The sequence below is a fragment of the Rhincodon typus genome, chromosome 34 (assembly GCF_021869965.1).
Source record: "Rhincodon typus isolate 14 chromosome 34, sRhiTyp1.1, whole genome shotgun sequence".
Lineage (NCBI taxonomy): Eukaryota > Metazoa > Chordata > Chondrichthyes > Orectolobiformes > Rhincodontidae > Rhincodon > Rhincodon typus.
This window is the reverse complement of record NC_063365.1, coordinates 8,613,017-8,638,032: the sequence shown is the minus strand read 5'-3', so window position 1 is coordinate 8,638,032 and position 25,016 is coordinate 8,613,017. Positions and strand designations below refer to the sequence as shown.

Genomic DNA, 25,016 nt, shown 5'->3' with positions numbered 1-25,016 from the left:
GAAGGACTCATCTAGGAGACAACAGCAACTGAAGCACTGGAACACAACCTGCAAGTCCCCTCTCCAAAGCACACTCACACCTCCCTGACTCTTGGAAACATATTGCTGTTCCTTTATTGTCGCTGGGGCAGAATTCTGGAACTCCCTGACACCAGCACAGTTATAGTTTCACAAGATGGACTGAGACAATTCAAGAACGCTGCACACTGTGATGCTCTCACTGACCATTAGGCATGGGCAACAAATGGAAAAAAAAAGTTGTGCCACTTGGATGTTCCATTAGGAGAAAAGAATAAGGAAAGTGAAAAAATGAAGACACCATAGAGATTAATGGATACCTGGAAGCGATGTCACAGTGACTAATGCTTACCCAGGAGTGATTGCAAAGCAATGATCTCATTGTGCAAATCCGGTAAGGTCTTAAATTTAGAAATAAAAGTTTTCCAATCTGACCTTTGAACCTCAATGTCTGTGGCGTCACTTCCAGGTACCTTACTTTACGAGATCAACTGTAAATTTCCTGGAGATGAGAATCTCACTCTCTTTGTTCTTTAACATTGTAAAAATAAAATCAATATCTCAGGCTTCAACTAAAGAGCAAAAACTGGTGTTCAGCAATTAGCATGGAGGAGGATTTACCCAATCAAAACTGAAACGGTGTGTTGCACAGTTACCATACTGTGGGATCCATTTTACTGTCTCAGTAAATGCCACCCCTAGTAAAAATAAAACAAAATGCAACAACGCCGCTGCTCTCTCCACTGTTTCATAAAACAAGGAGGAATGTGCTGACTGCTGGCACTGAGCACTTCCACCTATTTATGGACTAATTATCCACAATTATCAGTAAAAATAGATTGTCAATACGTTGACACTGTGTTGTTCAACAGTGTGGGCAGGGTGATAGTGGACTATGAGTTATGATTGTGTACATGTTCGCCTGTTCTAACAAAGGGTCTGTGCAATCATTTTAACAGATTTGCTTAATACTGCCAGATTAGCTTTCCAGACAATGTGCAGTGTGAGCCAGACTCTGCCCAATGGCACTCTGGGTATTCTAACACACCATGGACTGCAATGGTTCAGGAAGAATGCACACTACTGTGTTTCAAAGGGCAATTAGCTGTTTTAACTACTTTTCATAGAATCCATACAATATGAAAGCAGGCCACTCAGTCCATCAAGTCCACACCGACCTCCAAACAGCATCCCACTCACACCCACTACCCTACCCTATCCCCATAACCCTACATTTCCCATGGCTAATCCACCTCATCTTCACATCCTAGACACCAGGGCAATTTAGCATGGCCAATCCACCTAGCCTGCACATCTTTGGACTGTGGGGGGAAACCGGAGCACCCGGAGGAAACCCACACAGACACGGGGAGAATGTGCAAACTCCACACAGACAGTTGCCTGAGGGTAGAATCGAATGCGGGTCCCTGGCACTGAGATAGTAGTGTTAACCACTGAGCCACCATGCTACCCTAAACCACCACGCTGCTCTAAGCCACTGTTCCACTCTTGACAATGTTCTTTAGACACCTCTTAAAGCTAATCAGATCCAACACATTGTTTGAATTAGAAGAAAGGTTATAAATGCTTTGCTTGCAAAGATGCAACAGAATTTCAGTTAGACTGCTGTCCTTGCTCATGGAGAGTTGATCGGTTCTTAGAAACAAAGGGCATTAATTTATATTTTGAAATGCAAACTCAGTGTTTACTTACTTTTTGCAACTTGATTAAAGTGATTGTAAGATTCCTGAGTGACCGTGACTGCTTTTATTTCCTGCAGGAAGTCCATGATTATATTAACATGCTCCAGTGAATGTGTAACCAATGGAGATTGCTGTTAATCTAATTCTGGATTGCACTTGTTGCTGCAGGTTTGAAGTTAACGGGAGGAATAGGCAGTAAATGGCAAGGCATTTACGTTCTGGAGGTTGTGCCAAATTCCCCCGCCAGTTTGGAAGGAAGTCTGCAGCCGAGGGACAAGATACTGTACATCTGCGATATGTGTACCATGGGCATGACCTTGGATGATGCTGTGCGAGCTTGTGACACAGAGAATGGCATCATAAAAATCAAGGCTCTGAGGTGAGACAGTCTTTTTGCAAAACTTTGTGAATAGCATTGCCCCACTGCTTGCAGCTATCTGGACTAGTGATGCATCAGCGTCTGAAAAATGTTGACATTGCCAACACATTGGACCTGAGCTTTCTGTTGCAGCTTGTAGCCACTAAAGCTGAATTCAGCTTTAGAACAGCTCATAGCTGGCACGGTGGCTCAGTGGTTAGCACAGTTGCCTCACAGCACCAGGGACCCGGGTTCCATTCCAGCCTCGGGCAACTGTCTGTGTGGAGTTTGCACGTTTTCCCTGTGTCTGCGTGGGTTTCTGCCGGGTGCTCCAGTTTCCTCCCACAGTCCAAAGATGTGTGGGTGGGTTGGTCATGCTAAATTGCCCTTGGTGTCCAGGGATGTGGAGGCTAGATGGGTTAGCCATAGGAAATGCAGGGTTATGGGGAGGTAGGGTAGGGAGGTGTGTCTGAGTGGGATGCTCTTCACAGGGTCGGTGTGGACTTGATGGGCTGAATGGAGTCTATGATTCTAAGCAGTTCCAGTGGTAGTCATGGAGGTCGGATAGGAATATGAGTGAAATAACTTGATTGGCTCCAGGGATGAAGCCAGATCATGCTAGCTGATTCCAGGACTATTGAGGTGAATTGCTGCATTTCAGTGCAATCACAACAATGGCCATTCCTTGATGGGATGTGGGCATCAGTGGTAAGGCTGGCATTTTCTCCACATCCTGATTTGCCCTTTAAATCATCAAAAAACAGAATCCCAATAGTGCAGAAAAAGGCCATTTAGCCCATTGAGTCTGCACTGACCCTCCAAAGAGCATCCACCCAATCCTATGCCTGTATTTCCCATGGATAATCCACCTAGCCTGCAAATCCCTGGACACTAAAGACACTTTAGCATGGTCAATGCACATCTTTCGATTCTGGGAGGAAACTGGAGCACCCAGAGGAAACCCCACGCAGACACAGGGAGAATGTGCAAACTCCATGCAGCCTAAGGCTGGAATTGAAGCTGGGTCCCTGGCGCTGTGAGACAGCAGTGCTAACCACTGTGCCACCTGGGTGTATGCCTTACTCAGACATTTTGAGAATCAATCACTGATATGGTTTTGGAACCACATGTAGGCCAGACTAGGTAAGAATGAAAGATTCCCTTCCCTAAAGGATATTAGTGAACCAGATGGGTTTTATACAGCAATCAATGATTTTTTCATGGTCACCTTTATTGAGACTAGCTTTCAGTACAAGTTATTTTAAAGAATTGGATTTGAGCCCCATGATCCCAAAGCATTAACCTGGGCTTCTGCGTTACTTGTCCAATGACAATACCAGGCACCGCAATCTCTCCCTTTTGGTGAGTATCAAGCATGAATTAAATCATTGTCGTTTTTCTGTTTGAAAGTGATGAGTACAATCTTCCATAGAGTATTGTCTTTAAATAGCATGGTGTTTGGCAATGCCTCCATGACATGCAAAATTTTAATGAGTATCCATTTTGTTATGCCAAGTCAATACATTATGCCTGAGTTATACAAGTCGATTGTTTGAATTTAGCATTCCAGCATCTAAACTGGTTTTATTTTGCTTCCCCAGGGATGGTAAACCAGTGATGACTGAAGCGCAAAAAACTGGTAAGCCCCTCTCCGGCTATAGTGAGTGTAAGCAGTAAGGATTAGCATGTGTGTCACATCAACTGAACTGCTGCTGTAATTACTGGGTAGATAGACATAGACACAGCTATTTGTGTGACTGAGTTTGAGAGGAGAAGGCAGCACCTCATGAGTTGCCTTTATGTGGTGTACATTGCAGCTTTAATTTTACAACAACATCAACAAATATATGTATCTGTACAGTGCCTTTAATGTAACAGAATGCCCTAAGGCGCTTCTCAGCATGGTGAGCACACAAAATTTAGGACTGTGATGGAATGCTCTCCACTTGTCTGGTTGAGTGCAGATTCAATGACACTCGAGAATCTTGACAACATCCAGACTGAAACAGCCGGCCTGATTGATGCCCCATGTACCACCTTCACTCCCTCCATGTCCAACACACATTGGCAGCAGTGTGTGCTTACCACCTACAAGATGCACTGCAGCAACTCACCCTGGCGCCATCAACAGCACCTTCCAAATCTGGGGTCACTGACTTCTAGAAGGGAGAGTGCAGTGTTAGGAAGGGGAAGTCGAATCTCTCTGATAATTAAAATCGAAACACAAGCCCCCAGTCTGTTAGGGCGGGCGTGGAGGTCCCCTTGTAATAATTTAACCCGAAACACCCAGAGAAACTCGCCTCACCTCGCCTAATCTGTTAAACTGTTACAGAGAAGGAGAGGTTAAATGAAAGAAAATTCCCGATTCTCACTTTAGAAGTAACAAGCAACAATTTAATTAACCATAACAGTGAACAAACTGACAGAACTACTAACAAAACTGAACAATTCCCCCCAACTCCTAACTATTCCCTAACTGAACAAGATTCTACTGATGTGCTATTCCAATAAACACAAGTCCCACTTATATAACCCAAGTAGTAAGAAAAAAAATAAATTATAACTTAGTCTCTCAAAGTTTGCACAGACTGTCTTCTGGAATACTCAGCCTTCTCCAGCCTTTTTTCTGTCGATCTCAAGTCACAAATGTCTTTCTTCTGCTGATCTTACTGCCATGGATGTTTTCTCTATAATTTCCTCTGTAATGACTGAGCTAAAAACAAGATGATATGGTATTTTTGATGGTGCTTTTTCTTTTAGAGAGCTTAATAATTTTTTTTTGTGAGAGCCAAATTTATTTCTCAGATGGCGGATTTGCTTTCATTTCAGATGGCTGTGGGCTCTTTGCTGATTTTCCAATGCCCTCTTTTTTATCCCCTTGCTGACCCGTCCAGTATCTCACAATATGAGTGGTTTCTAGGTTGTCAACACCATCAGATTTAAATTTGATAGGTTTTTAATATCTAAGGGCTTGGTTTAAATTGATTGGCTAAGTTTGAAAAGACTTCTTGACTTGGTAAAAGTGTTGCTTGGCTATTCAATACAAGATGTTTCTATTTTGGTGCTATCTTTAAGCTGCTGTTCAGACATCTATTTTAACTCTAAGCACCGAAAAAAAATGCCATCTTTTAAAGGGACGACGCAATGCTCTCCCCCATTTGACAATTTTACAATTTTACACACACCAATTTCGCAACAGCTGTAGGTGCATGGGAACACCAGTGTCCCGCCCTATCCCTAACTCAGCAAGCCACACACCATCCTGACTTGGAAATACATGGTTGTTCCTTCAGTGTCATACGGCCAAAATCTAGAACTTACACCCTAATTGGCCTTACACTATACTGACTACAGCAGTTCAAGAATGCGACTGATTACCATGTAATGAAGGACAAGAAGGGATGGGCAATAAATGCTGGCCCAGCCATGATGTCCACTTCCCATGAATGAAAGAGAAATGTTAGGACAGGTGGTCAAAGGTAAATGGTCATGTTGGGGCCGAGAATTATTTTAGCTTTAAGAAAGCCGGAATTCTGAAAGATTTGTCAACTGTCTCTATCGTAGGAAGGAAAGTCAATGAAGAAGCAGGCAATGGAGCTTATAGAAAAGCTGTGGAGTAATTTCACAACTGACCGTCTATTTTGTGACCAGGGGAATGAGCTGGGCCCAGGGATAGGATTGGGTGGATGCTCTTTGGAGGGTCAGTGCAGACTCAATGGGCTAAATGGCCTTTTTGGCATGTACTGCAGAGCAAAGTAGCTAGCCTTGCTAGAGGTAGCAACAAACACTTAACTCTGGCTATAATATATGCCAGGTGTGGAAACAGATATTTGGAAAGAGAGCATAACGTAAAGTGCTTTTCTGAACGACATCAGAAACCAAGAGTGGGTGTCACAGAAATCTGTTTGCTGCTCTCCTGGATTTCCACTAGATCTCTTTCATAGCACATGGCCGTACAGGACACACCTTCAGGTGATGACATGGACATTTTCCAGTGGGGACACTCTTCAGCTCAGAGCCTAACTGTGTGACCCAATGCCATGCAGCAATTGCAGGTTGGGCACATGAAACTACCTCCATAACTTATAGCATCTCCAGACAGCTTCTGCTTGTGTGATAGTATCACACACAATACAAGGGAATAATCCCATACTAGAGAAGGGCTTAGGAATCACAAATAGTCATGAGAGTGTTATGAACATTGTTTAATTAAGTATGCAGAGCACTTATAAAGTGAGATTGTGAGAACTCTGTGCAAGTAGGTAGCAAATATATGTAATATGTATCATCCCATTTTTGAGGAAAGTGTTAGTGTCTCATATCATACTTCTACTGGGGTCAATTAGCTGAGTGGCTGGTTGGTGATGCAGAGTGACGCCAATGGTGTGGGTTCAACTCCCATACCAGCTAAGAGTACCATGATGGTCCAACCTTCTGAACCTCATCCATCACCTGAAGCACCTTTAGGTTAAACTCACCTCTGTGGCTTGGGATTGATAAAACACCCTTGGAAGAAGACAGAGATAACACAGTGTAGAGCTGGAGGAACACAGCAGGCCAGGCAGCACCAGAGGAGCAGGAAAGCTGACGTTTTGGGTTGGGACCCTTCTTCAGAAAATTTTCTTGCTCCTCTGATGCTGCCTGGCCTGCTGTGTTCCTCCAGCTCCACACTGTGTTATCTCTGACTCCAGCATCGGCAGTTCTTCCTATCTCTTGGATGAAGACACACTGGACATGCTTCCATAGAAAATTATTCAGTAAATTGGGAGGCAGCAAAGACATGGATTTCTCCGAAATTGACGGCAAGTATTACCCCAAAGGTCCCATTCCTCCTTGGTATAATCCATGTGGTAACTCATTGACATGCAGACATTTGGACAACCGCACAAACATTGCAAACTCTATCTAGAGTTAACTCATGTTGTAGCACTTGAACTTTTGCAAATAGTTTCTGCCAGCCTGGAAACACAAACCATCACATTGCACCTTGCAACCTTTTACCATTAATGAGAGGCAGCATCACAGCTACACAAAATCTGGAGGATGCAGTTTGCTGAGACTGAGGAACTATTGCTTGCTGTGTCACAGTGTAGAGGTGAGGAAGAGCAGTAACGTAATGTTGTGAAATATGTCCATGCGCATTTCAATCTTCAATGGGAAAGATGGAACTGTAGGATACATCAGTCACTGAGGTATGGATACATGTCTGTCCAAGTTCAGCTGGGATTACAGCAGTCCCAGGCTGGATTGACCCAATGGGGGAAATGCTGACGATGGTAATGATTTTACAGCTCATTGGTACTGCCATGCTAGTGCTTCTGATTGGCAAAATGCCATAATACAACAACTGGCTTTCAGTTGATAGGATCCTAAATTCTGGTCATTGTGCCTTGGCCAGTTGTTATAGTCGGCACCTAATAGCACATTTAATACTTGACTAGTGTGGCATGTCCTCTCATGCAATGTCCCATTTCATTGTAAGGCATGTTACTGGAAAATTAACAGCAGGTATGGGCCGAATAGCTTCTTTCTGCACTGTAAGGATTCTATGAATCTTTAAGTTAACACATGCTGTTATTGATTTGCAAATTGACCAGCAAGTTCAGGGACTTACATGATAAGTATGTGGGTTGCTTATCTTTCAAATTAGGTGGTAAGTTTATAAATAACCTCTCACTCTTAGTCTCCCTACTATTTGTAAGAAATTTCTGGAGTTGTAAATAATTTGCTATGAAACTCAGCACATTTAGATCTTGTACGAAAGACTATGATCTTACCTTTCCTCAAAATATATTTTTGTAAGACTCGCTGGCATGGCCGATATCTGTTGTCCCCCGTCCCTAATTGCCCTTGAACTGAATGGCTATCTAGGCCTTTTCAGAGGGCAGTGAAGAGTGCACCACATTGCTGTGGGTCTGGAGTCACCAGGTAACGATGGCAGATTTCCTTCCCTGAAGGATTTGTGAGACAGATGAATTTTTGTAATAATCAATGATTGTTACTTAGTTACCTTTATTGAGACTTGATTTCAATTCCATGTTTTTATTAAATCAATTTTAAGTGCAATCAGATTCCGTGGTGGGATCTGAGCCCCTGTTACCAGGCTATTAGCCTTGGACCATGGGTGACCAGTCCTGTGACTTTTCTTAAATTTCAAAAATGCACTTTGTTCATAAAAATATTTTTATGTACATTCATAGTCACTGAAGCAATTTTGTTCTGTACAATAGCATATGAAGAAACAAACATTGGAGTTTCACCCTATCCAGCAAACAAATCAAAGGCGTTTCTTATCTGTGTAAGACTATATTTACCGGGAGGGTCTGATAACTGAACAGATCCCATTTAGGCAGGAAAACCTCAGACAATGGTCTTTCCCCACCTTGGCAGCAGCTTCCCCAAGCTTTAGTGCATCCCTCAGCATGTAGACCTAGACCTTGGAATGTGCCAGTCTGCAATACTTGGTCGGGGTCAACTCCTTGCTCTGGAAGACCAACACATTTTGGGCAGACCAAAGAGCATCTTCCACCGAGTTGACGGTCCTCCAGGTGCAGTTGATGTTTGTCTTGGTGTGTGTCCCAGGGAACAGCCCTTCGAACACAGAGTCCTGCGTCACAGAACTCAACACAAACCACTGCATCTCTCTCCAGAATTTCCTTTGTAAAGGCACATTCCAGTCGGAGGTATGTGATAGTTTCTACCACCTGCCCCCTCAGCCACATTGAGGGCAGTGTGCGGTGGTGCAGACTGTCTGGGCACACAAAAAGGATCTCACAGGTAATGCCCTTCTCACCACTGTGACCCCGGGCCAAGCAATCTCTCTGGTTCAAAATGCAGCTTGCATCTGGTTGCCTTGATGTTGGGGTGAGCCTTTCAACTCACATTATCTCTTTTCTCCTGTGTTGCTAGTTGAGTTAAAGCCCTCTAAATGTTTCACCTTACAGTCTACTGCATTCAGGCATGGAGGAAGCCACCAGGATCAATGAAATACAGATCAAAACATTCTGAGGAGTGATGGTGGCCTAGTGATGATATCATTGGACCTAGTCATTTATTAATCCCGAGCTAGCGCTCTACAGACATATGTTTGAATCCTGCTGTGGCAGGGGGTGAAATTTGAATTCAATTTTTAAAAATATTTGGGATTAAGAAGCTAGTTTAACGTCAACCACTGTCAGTTATCAAAGTTGATGTTAATGAAATGGTTACTACTTTGGATATTTCAAATACTGTCAAACGTTTTTACAAAGATTACATGTCACTACACATATAACTGCATGTGTGCAGGTAGGTCTCCCAGGCGATATTTAATGGCAGTGCATTATCTCTCACCTCAGTGGGGACACACATTCTGAAGTTAAGTTCAGGGATTTCTGTGCCTCACCAACACCGCTGTCACAGGGTCCTCACAACTGCTGCAAAAAGTTTTCCAAACATTCTAGAGCCTTGCGAAATCAGTGACATTCAATGCATTCACACATACAAAATAAAACCAGCCCGAGAAGCAATCACCACAGGAAAAATGAGCTGAAAAATACCTTGAGGCCTGCTCATCCCATTTAGTTACTCATTTCTCCTCTGCAACTGTCATTGTTCGGCTGAGATTTACCCCTTTAAGGTGAGGAATTCTGTCCCGCCATTTAATTTTGTTTACATGCCTTGTGTGGGTTCAAGGCAATAATGACATCCTGAAAGATCAAATTAACCTATTTATTGACATTGCTCCTAATCAGAAGAGTGCTATTAAGAGACTGTTGAGCTTTTGTTAGGTGGAACATCGAGGATTCAAAGCAAATTTTTGGGTTCTGGGAGCCAGCAACTGACTCCTGCAAAATGTTGCAGGATTTTCATAGAGAAAAAAAGGATGAAAGAGGGACAGCCTGGTAATACAGCATCATGGAGCCCTCAACAGGAGCGCTTTTAATTTCCCTTTCTTTAAAACTTGTGGAGGTTTCATTACATTGGCAAGGAAAAAGCTCACCTTTTACCCTCGATCACAGTTTTCCCTTGAGAAGGTGGTGGTGAACTGCCTGTAATCCATGTGGTGTATATACACCCACAGCTCTTTCCGGGAAGGTCTTCCAGGAATTTGACCCGGCAGCATTGAAGGAACAGTGGAATGAGACTGAATGGGTGATAGACCTGGGTTTAACACAGGCTCAACAGTCAGTAACAAAGGGGCATTGATTCGGGAATTCACAGCTAAAATAAAGGCAGAAAATTCAAAGAAACATCTTCAGGGGGTGGTGATGGCCTAGTGGTACTATTGCCAGGCTGTTAATACAGACGCCCAGATAATGTTCCATGGACCCGGGTTCGAATCCTGTCTCAGCAGATGGTGGAATAAAAAAAAATGGAATTAATAGTTTAATGATGACCATGAATCCATTGTTAATTGTCAGTATTAGGTTCACCAATATCTCTTCCCTCTCCTTCCTTAAGGGAAGGAAACTGCCATCCTGACCTGGTCTGGCCTACATGTGACTCCAGACCCACAGCAATGTGGTTGACTCCTGGCCAGTGACGCCCTCATCCCTGTGAATGAATAAAGAGAAAAAAAGTCAAAAATGTTGGCAAAATAGCAAAAGACTCTGCAAATAAAGACATCCATAATAAACATTTGCAATTAAAAATCATAAAGGATATAAGAAAAGCATGAGGAAGTGGCTCTTGTTAAAACCCAAAGACCTGAATGGGATTTATTCAGCTGTACTGGAACTTCTACGAATAGAAGGAGTGTGAAAGGTGAAGAGGAAAAGTAGATAAAGTGGCATATTTGGAGCAGAGGAAAAGAAAGGCATGATCTGAAATATAGGAACAAAATTACAGAAGACAAGGTTACAATGAGAGTCTGAGATAACAAGGCGTAGAGCTGGATGAACACAGCAGGCCAAGCAGCATCAGAGGAGCAGGAAAGCTGACGTTTCGGGTCTGGACCCTTCTTCAGAAACCCTTGCTTGGCCTGCTGTGTTCATACAGCTCTACGCCTTGTTATCTCAGACTCCAGCATCGGCAGTTTCTACTATCTCTACAATGAGATACTGATGCATTGAAAGAGGGGTTCGAGTTTTGATGTTAGAGTTGAATGTGAGATCAAGAGAGTGTGGCCACAGAGCAAAGAATGAGGCCATTTGACCCATTATTCCTGTGCTGGCTCTTTGAAACAGCGACTCAATCAGCCTCTCTCTTCTGCTCTTCCCTCAAAGTCCTCCCAAGCATTCATCCAATTCCCTTTTGAAATATTCTTCCCCACTCTTTCAGGCAGTGGACCTTAGCTCATCATTACCTGCCACATAGTGCGAAATGTTTCCATTTCTCCTCTAATTCTGTCCCCAGTTATTTTAAATCTGTGTCCTCTGGTTATCAAATATCTTTCCAGATTTTCCTTGCCTATTCAACCAAAACCCTTCATGGTTTTGAATGCCTCTGTTAAATCATCACTTAACCTTCTCTTGTCCTATGGAGAACTATCCCAGCCTCTCCACTCACAGAACATAGAACATTACAGCGCAGTACAGGCCCTTCGGCCCTCGATGTTGCGCCGACCTGTGAAACCAATCTGAAGCCCATCTAACCTAAACTATTCCATTATCATCCATATGTTTATCCAATGACCATTTAAATGCCCTTAAAGTTGGTGAGTCTACTACTTTTGCAGGCAGGGCATTTCCTGCCCTTACTACTCTCTGAGTAAAGAACCTACCTCTGACATCTGTCCTATATCTATCACCCCTCAATTTAAAGCTATGTCCCCTCCGAGGAAAAAGGCTCCCACTGTCCACCCTATCTAATCCTCTGATCATCTTGTATGTCTCTATTAAGTCACCTCTTAATCTTCTTCTCTCTAACGAAAACAGCCTCAAGACCCTCAGCCTTTCCTCATAAGACCTTCCGTCCATACCAGGCAACATCCTGGTAAATCTCCTCTGCACCCTTTCCAATGCTTCCACATCCTTCCTATAATGCGGTGACCAGAACTGTACGCAATACTCCAAGTGCGGCCGCACCAGAGTTTTGTACAGCTGCAGCATGACCTCATGGCTCCGAAACTCAATCCCTCTACCAATAAAACCTAACATACCGTACGCCTTCTTAACAACGCTATCAACCTGGGTGGCAACTTTCAGTGATCTATGCACATGGACACCGAGATCTCTCTGCTCATCCACACTACCAAGAATCTTACCATTAGCCCAGTACTCTGTATTCCTGTTACTCCTTCCAAAGTGAATCACCTCACACTTTTCTGCATTAAACTCCATTTGCCACCTCTCAGCCCAGCTCTGCAGCTTATCTATGTCCCTCTGTAACCTGCAACATCCTTCCGCACTATCCACAACTCCACTGACCTTGGTGTCATCCGCAAATTTACTAACCCATCCTTCTACGCCCTCATCCAGGTCATTTATAAAAATGACAAACAGCAGTGGCCCCAAAACAGATCCTTGAGGTACACCACTAGTAACTGAACTCCAGGATGAACATTTCCCATCAACCACCACCCTCTGTCTTCTTACAGCTAGCCAATTTCTGATCCAAACTGCTAAATCACCCTCAATCCCATGCCTCCGTATTTTCTGCAATAGCCTACCATGGGGAACCTTATCAAACGCTTTACTGAAATCCATATACACCACATCAACCACTTTACCCTCATCCACCTGTTTGGTCACCTTCTCAAAGAACTCAATAAGGTTTGTGAGGCACAACCTACCCTTTACAAAACAGCTGACGTCCTTTTTGCCTGATACCATTCAACTGAATCTGTTCTACACCATCTCCAAGGCTCCTTCTGAAAGTGCATAAATGAGTTTATAAATGAGGCTTAACTGGCAATTTAGAAAAGGTTAGCATGCTCAATAAAATAACTCTGTAGAGGTCAGTATCCCATCATCAAGTCGCCCTTTATTTACATGTGCGTAGTAACTTGACACTGATCTAGTTCCCTTAGAGCCAGTTCTTGAAGTGAACAGAATCTCTGACACAAGGTGTAGAGCTGGATGAACACAGCAGGCCAAGCAGCATCATAGGAGCAGGAAGGCTGACGTTTCGGGAATCTCTGACACTCCTGTTTATATCTGTCAGCCAGGGCTCCCTGATTGGACCAGAATAAAAGCCCTCATCAAGGAACTCATATTCTATGAGGTCCAACTAGTTACAATCACTGCACTAGACATATTATGAAATAGAAAACAAGCTGTTGAACATATGTTTCATGTTAGTTCCATCCAATCCGGTTTTGAAGCAAATATAATTGTAATGTGCTGTTGGGGAAGAAATCAGCAAGTGTTCAGATAGGAGTTGGAATAGCTTTAGCTCAGACTAATCAGCTGCACTAACTAGCGAGGTCTTATTCTTTGAGGAAGGTTGTTGAAGTGGGTTTTACTGCTTCGAATCTGTCCCACGAGGAGGCTGTCATCTCTTCTGGAGTGAAATAAATGAGATAGAGCTGTGTGAGCTCTGACAGTGCTAACGGGAGTGTAATTTAAGCTTCACTCACTGAAGACAGCCTCATTGTGTGGGTGGGTACTGACGACAGCTCCATGCCATTCCTCTCAGTGCCTGGTGCCTCTCGGTTTTGCTTTACAAGTAAGAAAGAAATTGTGTTGGAGATCAATTTATTTGTTCTTAGCCTTGATGTTTAGCAATCAAACTGTTTCTGAGGACAGCCTGTAAGAATTCAGAGATAGCAAGAACTGCAGATGCTGGAGTCAGAGATAACACAGTGTGGAGCTGGAGGAACACACAGAAGGGTCCCAACCCGAAACGTCATCTTTCCTGCTCCTCTGACGCTGCCTCGCCTGCTGTGTTCCTCCAGCTCCACACTGTGTTTTCTCTGTGAGAACTCATTGCTTTTCTCACTCATGCTTGAATGTGTTAGGTCAGCTATTCATTCCATAATTTCAGAGTTGTCATCAGCCTGTGTCATAGCTTAACTTCTTGTCGTATGAGTTCACCTTTATATTTTAATGCTGTCTATGGCCAAATATAAAGGAGTTGGTGCCAGTTGCTTCCAGAACAGTGTATTCCCTCAAGAGCTACAATTCCAAACACCAACTCTGTTGGTAATGTTGGCAGCCATTGACCTGAAGATCACCAATTTTTTTTATTTGCCAAAAATTTAGGAGTGTCTGTAAATAAAAAGGAATGTATAAGTTAGGAGTAAACTATTCAGTCCTTCGAGTTTGCTCCGCTATTCAGCAAGATCCTGGCTGATCTGATTATTGCATATTTCTGCCTATGTCGGAAATCTTTTCACCTTGTGTCTTATCAAGAATTGACTTAACGCTGCCTTTAAAATATCCAAAGGCTCTGTTTCCATTGTCTTTTGAGGAAGAGAGATCCAAAGACTTATGACCATCCTGGAAAAAAAATTACCTTCATTTCTGTCTTAAATGGGTAACCGTTTATCGTTGAAACAGTGACTTTGAGTTCTAGGCTCCCCAAGACAGGAACTGTCCATTCCACATACACTCTGTCAAGACCCCTCAGGATCAAGAGACGATGAGGGGACTGGGACTAATTGTTCGAGATCATACAGACTTGATGGTCTGGATAGCCTCCTGTTTTGCATGATTCTAGAGAAATACACTTTTTTTGAAAATATTCTACATTCCAGAGAAGCACCTCACACCGAAAAACTCTTCCAATTTAAAACCGACAATTCTGATGTTGGCACTGGAAATCATTGAGTTCGGCCTCTCATGCTGCTAGGCTGCTCTGGTGACTGCTCAGGAACACATCTGGAGCAGCTTCATGAGAATGAATTTCATGTGAGGTGGACAAAGGAGGTGATTTTAGACAATTCGCTATAGGAAAACTGGAACCCAGTTGGAGGCTTGCATTTTTGTCTTGGCATCCAGGTTTCCAACGGTGTGACAGTTTCTGAACTATCTTCAGGCCAGATGGAAGTTCCAGCTCATTTTCACCTGAAGTGATCTTTCACTGTGGAGTGGTTGCAATAAACACAGGAATATACCTTCTTAGTGTCTGGACCAGTGTGACCATGAGGGAGGGAGACCTGGCCTGCTTGTCATGCTGGACAGAACCAGTAAACATCATTTACACTTGTTAAAGTAAGGAAATTTTAACAAAAGTACTCTTTGACTTGACTTCAGATACGAAAGATGCAGAATAAGAAGGTGTTTAGCACACTAAAATTCATTACTCAGACCATTGAGTATAGGAGTTGGGGTGTCATTGTTGAGGTTGTACAGGATGTTAGGCCTCTTCTGGAATACTTTATCCAGTTCTGGTTGCCCTGTTATAGGGAGAATATTATCAAACTGGAGAGAGTGTCAGAAAAGACTTACCAGGATGGTGGCGGGAATGGAGGGTTTGCGATATCAAAATAGACTGGAAAGACTGGGACTTTTTTCACTGGAGCGTAGGAGGTTGAGGGGTGACCAAATAGAGGTTTATAAAATCATGAGGGGCATAGATAAGGAAAATGACAAGGGTCTTTTCCATAGAGAGTTCAAAACTAGGGACATATTTTTAAGATGAGAGAAGAAATATTTAAAAAGGACATGAGGGCAACTTTTTTTACACAGAGAGTGGTTCATGTGTGAAATGAACTGCCAAGGAAAGTGATGGGTGTAGGTACAGTTACAACTTTTAAAAGATATTTGGATACGTTTGTGATTAGGAAAGCTTTGGATGCTTATGGACCAAGCATAGGCAGATAGGACTAGTTTAGTTTGGGAACATGGTCGACATGGACTGTTTGGACCAAAGGGTCTGTTTCTGTGCTGTATGACTCTATGACTCTATGAATTGCACTATCAACTAAATTACAAAATATAAACATTTACTGATTGTGATATCTGGTATTGTGTATCACACAAGTGTGTGATGCCTCTTAGCTACATTTGTAAGAGATAATAGCCCACTCTTACTTGGACATAGCAATGCGTTTCATCATTGTCTGGTTGTGAATCGCTCAGTCGACTGATTTTTTTTTGAAAAGGTTTTCCGCCCTTAGATCTTGTCCAGTCCTGCTTGAACCCTGTGAGGAAACACTGATATCCAAACCCCAAAATCTCAGTAAAATGGAATGTGTTCCCTGCTGGGGCGGGGCGCGGGGTTGGGGGAGTGGGTGTGGAATTATTCAACAAACATTGGGGCCGAGTTATTCTAGAATTTATCCAAATTGCCGACGTAAGTGAGCACCTATCAATGGGGATATCCTTATAAATATTCATTATCAACTATTTTAAGCAGTTTGCAAATATCAGTGATGGAATAGTTATCTATGCGTCAAATAGCATTAGATCCAAGGGTTTAAAAATGAGTGCCGTTTAATTTTAATCCCAAGTATGCTTTTGTGGCAAACCTCATGAGGATTCTTTAAATTCAGATGCATGCAAAGCACTGGAGTTACTATCTGTGGTAGTAGCACATCTGTAGGCTCTTCTCTCTCCTTCTGTAATCAGGACAGGCTGTGACAATTGTCAGTGCATTGAGTACAGGAGTTGGGAGGTCATGTTGCGGCTGTACAGGACATTGATTAAGTCACTTTTGGAATACTGTGTTCAGTTCTGGTCTCCTTGCTATAACAAAGATGTTGTTATACTTGAAAGGGTGCAGAAAAGATTTACAAGGACGTTGCCGAGATTGGAGGGTTTGAGCTATAAAGAGAAGCTGAATAGGCTGGGGCTATTTCCCCTGGAGCATCAGAGGATGAGGGGGGACCTATAGCAGTTCATAAAATCACAAGGGGCATGGATAGGGTAAATAGCCAAGGTCGTTTTCCCAGGGTAGCAGAGTCCAAAACTAGAGGCTTTAGGTACAAGGTGAGAGGGGAAAGATTTAAAAGGGACCTAAGGGGCAACTTTTTCACGCAGAGGATGGTGTGTGTTGGGAATGATCTGCCAGAGGAAGTGGTGGAGATTGGCACATTTACAACATTTACAAGGCATCTGGATGGGTATATGAAAAGAAGGGTTTAGAGGGATATGGGTGAAATGCTGTCAGATGGGATTGGATTAACTTAGGATATCTCATCTGCATGGACAAGTTGGACCGAATGGCCTGTTTCCGTGCTGTACAGCTCTATGACTCTATTACACTCTGCATTTGTGACCCTTATTTGCCTCTATCTGTTCCTTCATGACTGTTCTGTATTCTTATCTTTTATTATCTTAATTTCCAGGAGCTACAAGCAGAAAGAAAACTAAGAAATGTTTAGCACTAAAAGGCAAGTGTGAATATTCTGTTTGTGAGATTGCTCTATTTCTCTTTCCCTATCTCAACCATTTAACAATGCTATCTAAAATCAAAACATCTCCAAGCACATTGTACATTGCAGTAATTTTTGACATCTGTGCACTTGTTGTTCTAAACAAGTAGATCAGTTATTATGTAACCCACAACAACACAGGTAAATAAACCACAAATCTCTCTATGTTGCTGGTATTCACTGATGGATGGCTTAGAATCTGGACACTGGTGAAATGCCTGCTCTATATCAAACAAGCTACCTGACCTTTCAGATCCATCTTAGTCAGAAAACAGGATTTCCATTTAACAATATGTCAGAGGGATACCATCACCAGCAATGACTCTGACACCCATATTAACGTGTCTGGAATGAGGTTAGATCAACTCACAGTCTGAGATCAGATCTGCAAGCCCCTGGCCCAGGTCTAATAATGGTAGGAACTACAAGGAACTGGCACATGTTGAATAAAGGTGTAAGGTCCATGCGAGAAATGGCCTAAGTACTGTCTATTATGATGTAACATATAGAATTTGTGGGAGACCAGCTCAGGATCTCAAAGGAGTAAGACCTACTGTCTGGGTCTTCCTCATTGCCTTTGAAACAATGTCTATCATATTAATGTAATTCATGTTTAATTGTTATTTCACAAGAAATTATTTATGTCAAGAGCCTCTTTTTGTTCCACTACCAAGTGGCTTTCCACCATTTCACCAAACCAAGCGTGTCCCTTAAATCCTTATCAGGAAAGCGGACAGTGACTGTCAATCTACCAGATTGCTCATCATGTTGGTGTGAGCTATGGTGAGGATTTACCTCACTCCAGCACACTTGTCATCTCCCATTAGTATTTATTGCAAGAACACACACGATTGATAGAACAGGATAAATCCTGTTCTAGTCCATTCGATCTGCCCCCAACATGAACAGCCAGAACATTATCGACACACCTCAAATCTTGTTTCTCAGAAGGACAGTAAAAGAAAGCTCAATTGGTGAAATGCTGGGGTCTAAAGGAAGCTCTCAGGTTGTGTCCTGTCACAATGCCTTCCTGGACTGATCTACATAAATACCGTAAACACTTGAAGAGGTTGTGTTAAATGCAGCTGATAAATAATATCTTTAACCATTATTACTGCTCCTAGTGGAATCATCCAATAAAATAATTTACAATCATTGAATCCCTATAGTGTGGGGGCAGGCCATTTTGACCCATTGAGTCCACACCATCACTCTGAAAAGCATCAACCTCCTACCCTATCACGCAAAATCTCCCATGGCCAATCCACCCAACCTGCACATCTTTGGACTGTGGGAGCAAACCCATGCAGACACAAGAAGAATGTGCAAACTCCACACAGACAGTTGCTCGAGGGTGGAATCGAACCCACTCCCTGGTGCTGAGAGGCAGCAGTGCTAATCACTGAGCCACCCCAATTTCTTAAAAGGAAATTAACAGTGACTGAAAAGTTGATGCCAAGTACCTGATGCTTGCTTAATTAAAAGCAGGGAGCTACAGAACTGGAGTAAGAGATTTGAGTTTCCTCATTCATTTGCCTTTTCCAATGAGCCACTGGGAGCAATCTGTATAGAATGTGCTCAGAGGAAGGGTTTCTGGTGCCTGTCTCTGATGAGCTCAATTTTTTGCACAAGTGGTGAATTATGTATGTTTTTCTTTGTAAATTTAAGGCTTCGCTGACCGTAAGCTGACGTCCAAAGAGAGACAAAGCCAGCTTGAACGAGAGAAGCTGTGGACTCTGGACGGTAAGGGAATCTTTCCATTGTTTTAACTATATTTTTCTCTCCACATCAGTAACCAAGCTGTGCTCTGAAAGCACTAGCTGAGTTCTGGGTCCATTAAACTGTGTGATTAATTATTATCAAGCTGTTTGCCTCCAGCTGTGGTTTCAGAGGGCATTTCTGCTCCTGATTCAGTGACTGACCGAACCCTCCTGCACTGAGGGGTTGCTGAGTAACAGAAAGCCAGGAAACAGAAGAACAACAGGTTGTTAAAGTACTTGTAAAAATCAGCAGGTAAGAATAAAACGGAGCTGGAAAAAATCTGAATCACTACAACATTGTAAGTTATTCAAATCTTAACAGAGGTAAGAAAAGTGATTTTTAATGCATTGTGCGTGTTTTAAGAATTAATTACTGTGGTTTATAATGCAGATTTATCACAGAATATTTGTGTTAAGTATTCAGGGCTTTTAAAGATTCCCTCAAGGGAAAATTATAGATGGTAAACCAATGGTGAAAGCATGCAGATGAATATTCAACTAATGATAAATTTGTATCCTCTTTAAAATTGCTGAGTGCTACTTTGTGTAAGCATTCAATCTATCTATTTGACCCTTGCAAAGAAAAAAAAACAAGAATCATTTTGGTACAGAGATAGTAGGAACTGCCGATGCTGGAGAATCTGAGATAACAAGGCGTAGAGCTGGATGAACACAGCAGGCCAAATGGTTCCATTTCTGAAGAAGGGTCTCGACCCGAAACGTCAGCTTTCCTGCTTCTCTGATGCTGCTTGGCCTGCTGTGTTCATCCAGCTCTACACCTTGTTGTCTAAGAATCATTTTGGATTGTTTTTCCTCCTTTAGATCTGTTATGAACATAAGCAGTTTTCCCATTGAAAAGTCCTTAATTTACATTATTCTTGTTAATTTTAGGCAAACAATCTGCAGATTATGCGCAGTCTCATACTAACTCCACTCTGCCTGCAGAATCTGAGGTATCTTGCTTTTTAAATTCATGTTTATAAGTGCAGTGCTACTTTCTTCCTGATAGCTGTAGGAGTTATTATTTTACAATATTTTACATGCAATTTTGCACACACTCCTCAGTGCAAAGTTGCTCTGTGAAGTAAGCAGTCAACTGTAGCTGAATGCTGTGTATATTGCAAGTCATTGTTCTTTCACATTTAATTGTCTTGTCAATTCAGTAACAGGACACAGCCTTACCGAAGACTCGCGCCTCCCGTACTATTCTGGAGGTGCTGAGTTAAACCACAGCTACTGTTTTTATCTCCTGGCAGAACTCTATAATCCACATTGAATTGGAAAAACCAGCATGTGGCGGTTTGGGCTTTGCACTGGTGGGTGGTGACAACGGAACTAGTGCCCTTGTGAAGGCGATTAGCCCAGGCAGTGTGGCAGATCTGGATGGGAGACTGAAAGTGCGAGACAGTCTATTGCAGGTAATGTCTGTTGGCTGCTAAAACCCACCAGTTGGTTGCTCTGAGTTGCAAATCAATTGATTCACATGATTCGTGACAAAGATCACACCCGCATTTATTTTGCATCTCCCATGATCTCAGGAGGTCCTGAGCCATTGAACTACATTTGAAGTGCAGTCACTGTTATGCAATGGCCAATTTGTGCACAGCAAAATCCCACTAACGTCAATATAATAATCCTCAAAGAATCTGCCTTTAATAATACTGGTTCAGTGATTGCTATTGGCCAAGACGCTGCAGATAACTCCTCAAACCTTCTTTGAAACAGTGCCATGGGATCTTTTATATTCATCTGAGATAGGACAGACATAATATCTCATCTGAAAACATCTCGACTGTGCAACATTCGTGTCTAAATTGTACTGGATGATCAGCCTAGATTCATTTGTTGAGGCTCTGGGATGCCTCCTTAATGTGCTACCAATGCAGTATTTGAAAAATTCCGAGAAAACTTTCAAACTTTCCAAAATTCATGCTGCAACTTTGGTGGAAGGTCACCAGGGAAAGGCTGCTTGTGTTGGTTTTTGTAGAGTTTTGCTAATCACTGATGCAGCAAGCAATCAGGAACAATAATAGGGTTGCTACTGAAAACGCACAAAATTCATAAAGTAAACTATTGTACATTAAATCTGGTTTACAGTTACATGTCATTGTAAAGTTAGAGGATAACTCCTCAGGTGGTAGTGGATGATCCGATCTCTATATTTTTTAACCTTTATGTATTTATTATCAATTGGAAAGTTCATGTTATCTGTATTGTTGATTTACTTATTATAAGAGATAGAGCTGAATTGTTGCTAGAAATCTGGTCATTCGAGTTGGTACACCTACATGAAAGGTAGCACAATGTAGTCAGTAAAATGCATTCAGGAATGTATTTAGACACGGGGAATACACTTAGACTTGGATCAGTTTTATTTTGGTAAACAACGCAATCAGTCCTGAGAGTTTCATCTCGGACAAAACTTTTCTCCTAAAAAAAACGTTAACTTTGCAGCATTATGTACAGTAGGAAAACTAGAAGTGGTGCTGACTGGATACTTAAAATCACATGTGCACTCTGCATCTAACAGAAGATTGTTTTAAATGACAAAAAGCTTTGCAAATTTTCACAATGCAGATATATATCCACACTTTTCCCATTATTGTTGAAGGGATTTGTATAAAAAATAGGAAAAAAGCCAATAGCTAGGATCAGGTTAAAGCATTCCTTATAATTATTTGACTCTTCTCTGTATTGCCATGGCAAATCACAGAATCCCTACGGTGTGGGAGCAGGCCATTTGGCCCATTGAGTCCATATCAACCCTCCAAGCAGCATCCCACCCAGAACCTCCCACCACCCTATCCCTGTAACCCTGCGTTTCCCATGGCTAATCTACCTAGCCTGCACATTCCTGGTCACTGTGGGCAATTTAGCATGGCCAATCCACCCTAACCTGCACATCTTTGGACTGTGGGAGGAAACCAGAGCACCCGGAGGAAACCCACGCAGACATGGGAGAATGTGCAAACTCCACACAGACAGTCGCCCGAGGGTGGAATCAAACTTGGGATAGTGTTGTTGTGAGGTGGCAGTGCTAACCACTGAGACACCATGTCATCCATCTTATCAATAATTGTGGCACAAGCCAAACTTCAGACATACAAGGATGCAAGTCAGCTCAGAGAGAGGCACCATCTGGTATTTACCAGTCAAAGCTATCATTTATATCCTCGGACAAAAGGAAATGCAATGACAAATGTTGGATTCACTACCCAGGAGCTGGAAGCTGTAAATCTGGTCTACAGTTGGCTCATTGCATTTTGCGTAGAAGAAATGGGCCGATCTTTCTGAACTTTTGCTGAGGGCCAGTGTAAAACACATTAAGTTCAAAATTTGATGTAAATGGTTCCCTTGATGAATCTGGATCTTTCTTACTATCTCTTCATCATTGGCCTTTCTTGTGCATTTGAAACTGTTGTAGTGGAGTGGGAATGATCAGGCCTAGCTGATTAGGCTTCGTAAAGGTGAGTGTTATTACTCGACTTTTGGTTTTCAAATTGGTTATTTTTTGTAAACATTGTTTCTTAATTATCGGAATTCTTGCATCAGTCTTGCTGTTTGGTGCTGATATATTTGCATTGTAAAACATATTTTTCTGAGTAGCTAAATAAACGATTTCACTTGCAGCCATTGAAGTTGGATTGGGGTTGATTTTGAGATACCAATGCCATTTCCTAATGCTGGGAAAGACAAGTGGTTTCTATGGGGATAAGGAAAGCAGATACTTCTCTTCCTCATACTTAATGTACAGATCCCAAATGTGCATTATTGGCTTCGCTTCAACCTATCCACTACGTCTCAGAGGAGAACTGTTACTGCTTTTTTCACTTCGTAAAGGGCTACCATGGGGAATCCATCTCTTGAGCCACAACTTATACCACAGAGGCACCTCTTCCTTGGCCAGTTCACAAGTCCTTTCAAATTCTTGCACTTGTATCCTCGCCTGCATGTCCTGAAGTACTAGTCTTACCCAGCCTATCTAGTATTACAGTTATTTACCAGCCACCACAAAGTGGAGCTTTTCCATTCCACCACTTTGCAGTAAATGTTGTAGCCACACTAAGTGTTCCTTCATTTAATTTCAGCGTAGTACTGCTCACTTCTTAACCTCAATTTAAAACCCATTTTGGAGCTTCATAAAGATTGAAGCAGTACTTACCTCTACACACAGATAAGCATGTACCTCTTTGCTTCTGTGCATCACAGTTGGGCTGGCTATTGGTGCAAGGCCAAAGTTTTGCTCATTATTCAAATGTCCAGTCCTAAGGAAATGAGGAGCCATCACTTCTTTGAGCTGTCTTGGGTCAGGCAATTAGAATCGTAGGATCCCTACAGAGTGGAAGCAGACCATTTGGCCCATCAAGTCCATGCCAACTCTCCAAGGATCATCCCACCCAGACCCAGTGCCCCTTTTCCTATTCCTGCATTTCCCATGGCTAACCAACCAAGTCTGCCCATCGTTGGACACTATGGGCAGTTTACCATGGCCAATCCACCTAACCTCACATCTTTGGACGGTGGGAGGAAACTGGAGCATCTGAAGGAAACCCACACAGACATAGGGAGAACGTGCAAACTCCACTCAGACAATCGCCCGAGGTCCCTGGCGCTGTGAGACGGAAGTGCTAACCACTGAGCCACCATATCGCCCTCTAATAGAGAAGTCACCATAGTCCTACTGGACTGTAGGGCTGCTCTCTTAGTGTTACTGATTAAGCACAATTGAGACAGTGGACTATGTACAATAATTTAAATAAGTACTTGCATCAGAGGAAGGAAAAGAAGATAGATACTGGCTGAAGCAGAAACAACGACAGTCGTAAAAGACTTGGAGGAGACAGAAGCTACACAATGCTATCAGTGACAACAAGAAGGGACCAAACTGAACATAAAGAAGGATAAAGATTTGACACAACATTCCGAAGACATGGTTGTGATCCTTTTTACTGACATCTAAACTTAATTAAAGAGGATGTATTTACTATGAATTAGCTATGACCACAAAATACGATACAAACTCTTCTATAATTCTGAAACTCTGTTCTTTCATATTCCATTGAATCCCATTACTGTTGTAATCTTGAAGCCAAATCCACAAGGTTATTGTGAACATGACTCTGAATACTTTGTTTTGTATGTGTCAAGCAAGGGAAGTAAAGTAGCAGCAGCAATATAATCTTGTGTGACTACTTATTTGTTGATATCTGCTAAGCCAAGTGTTAAATGGTTTTCAATGAGTGGTTTTCAATTAATTTGAGTCAAGAAATTGACAACATTTTTCCATAACTTGCTGAAGAACCAAACTTTACGTTGTACCTTTATCCCTGTGCTATATGTATTATATACTTTTGGTATGGGATATGAGCATTGGTACATCAACATTTTTCAGCACCTCATTTCCATCTTAGTTTGTGATTGTTAAAGTTAATCACCTGAGTTTTTCTGAAATGGGACACCTCATGATGTGCCCCCTTGGTCACACTTACTTACATACATTTAGGTTTTAACAGTTTTCCCTACAAAGTTGCTGGAAGTGTGCCCTGATAATGGCAAGCAGGGGGGAAACAGGGCAACGTCTTGGTGAACAATGAGATTTAAAGATTGGAAACTAAATAAAGAAAGAAGGGTGAATCAGAGAGATTGAATTCAATTTCAAACCAGACACAGATAGTGAATTATATGGCCTCACTGGACCGTTAATCCAGAGACCCAGATAACATTCTGGGGCCCAGGTTCGAATCCCACCACAGCACATGGTGGATCAGAGATAGTAGGAACTGCAGATGCTGGAGAATCCGAGACAACAAGGTGCAGGGCTGGATGAACACAGCAGGCCAAGCAGCATCATAGGAGCAGAGAGGCTGACGTTTCGGGCCTAGACCCTTCATCAGAAATGGCCTGCTGTGTTCATCCAGCCCTGCACCTTGTTGTCT

General features: G+C 42.4%; 1 protein-coding gene across 1 annotated transcript in view; it reads left to right on the top strand.

Moving 5' to 3' along the window:
- Positions 1-25,016, top strand: part of LOC125486845 (tyrosine-protein phosphatase non-receptor type 20-like) — a 141,924-nt gene that overhangs the window by 4,678 nt on the left and 112,230 nt on the right. Inside the window, exons 3-7 of the mRNA XM_048616180.1 lie at positions 1,890-2,100; positions 3,681-3,718; positions 18,989-19,063; positions 19,972-20,033; positions 20,337-20,498. Coding sequence (XP_048472137.1) covers positions 1,890-2,100; positions 3,681-3,718; positions 18,989-19,063; positions 19,972-20,033; positions 20,337-20,498 — 548 coding nt within the window. The remainder of the gene's footprint in view (positions 1-1,889; positions 2,101-3,680; positions 3,719-18,988; positions 19,064-19,971; positions 20,034-20,336; positions 20,499-25,016) is intronic.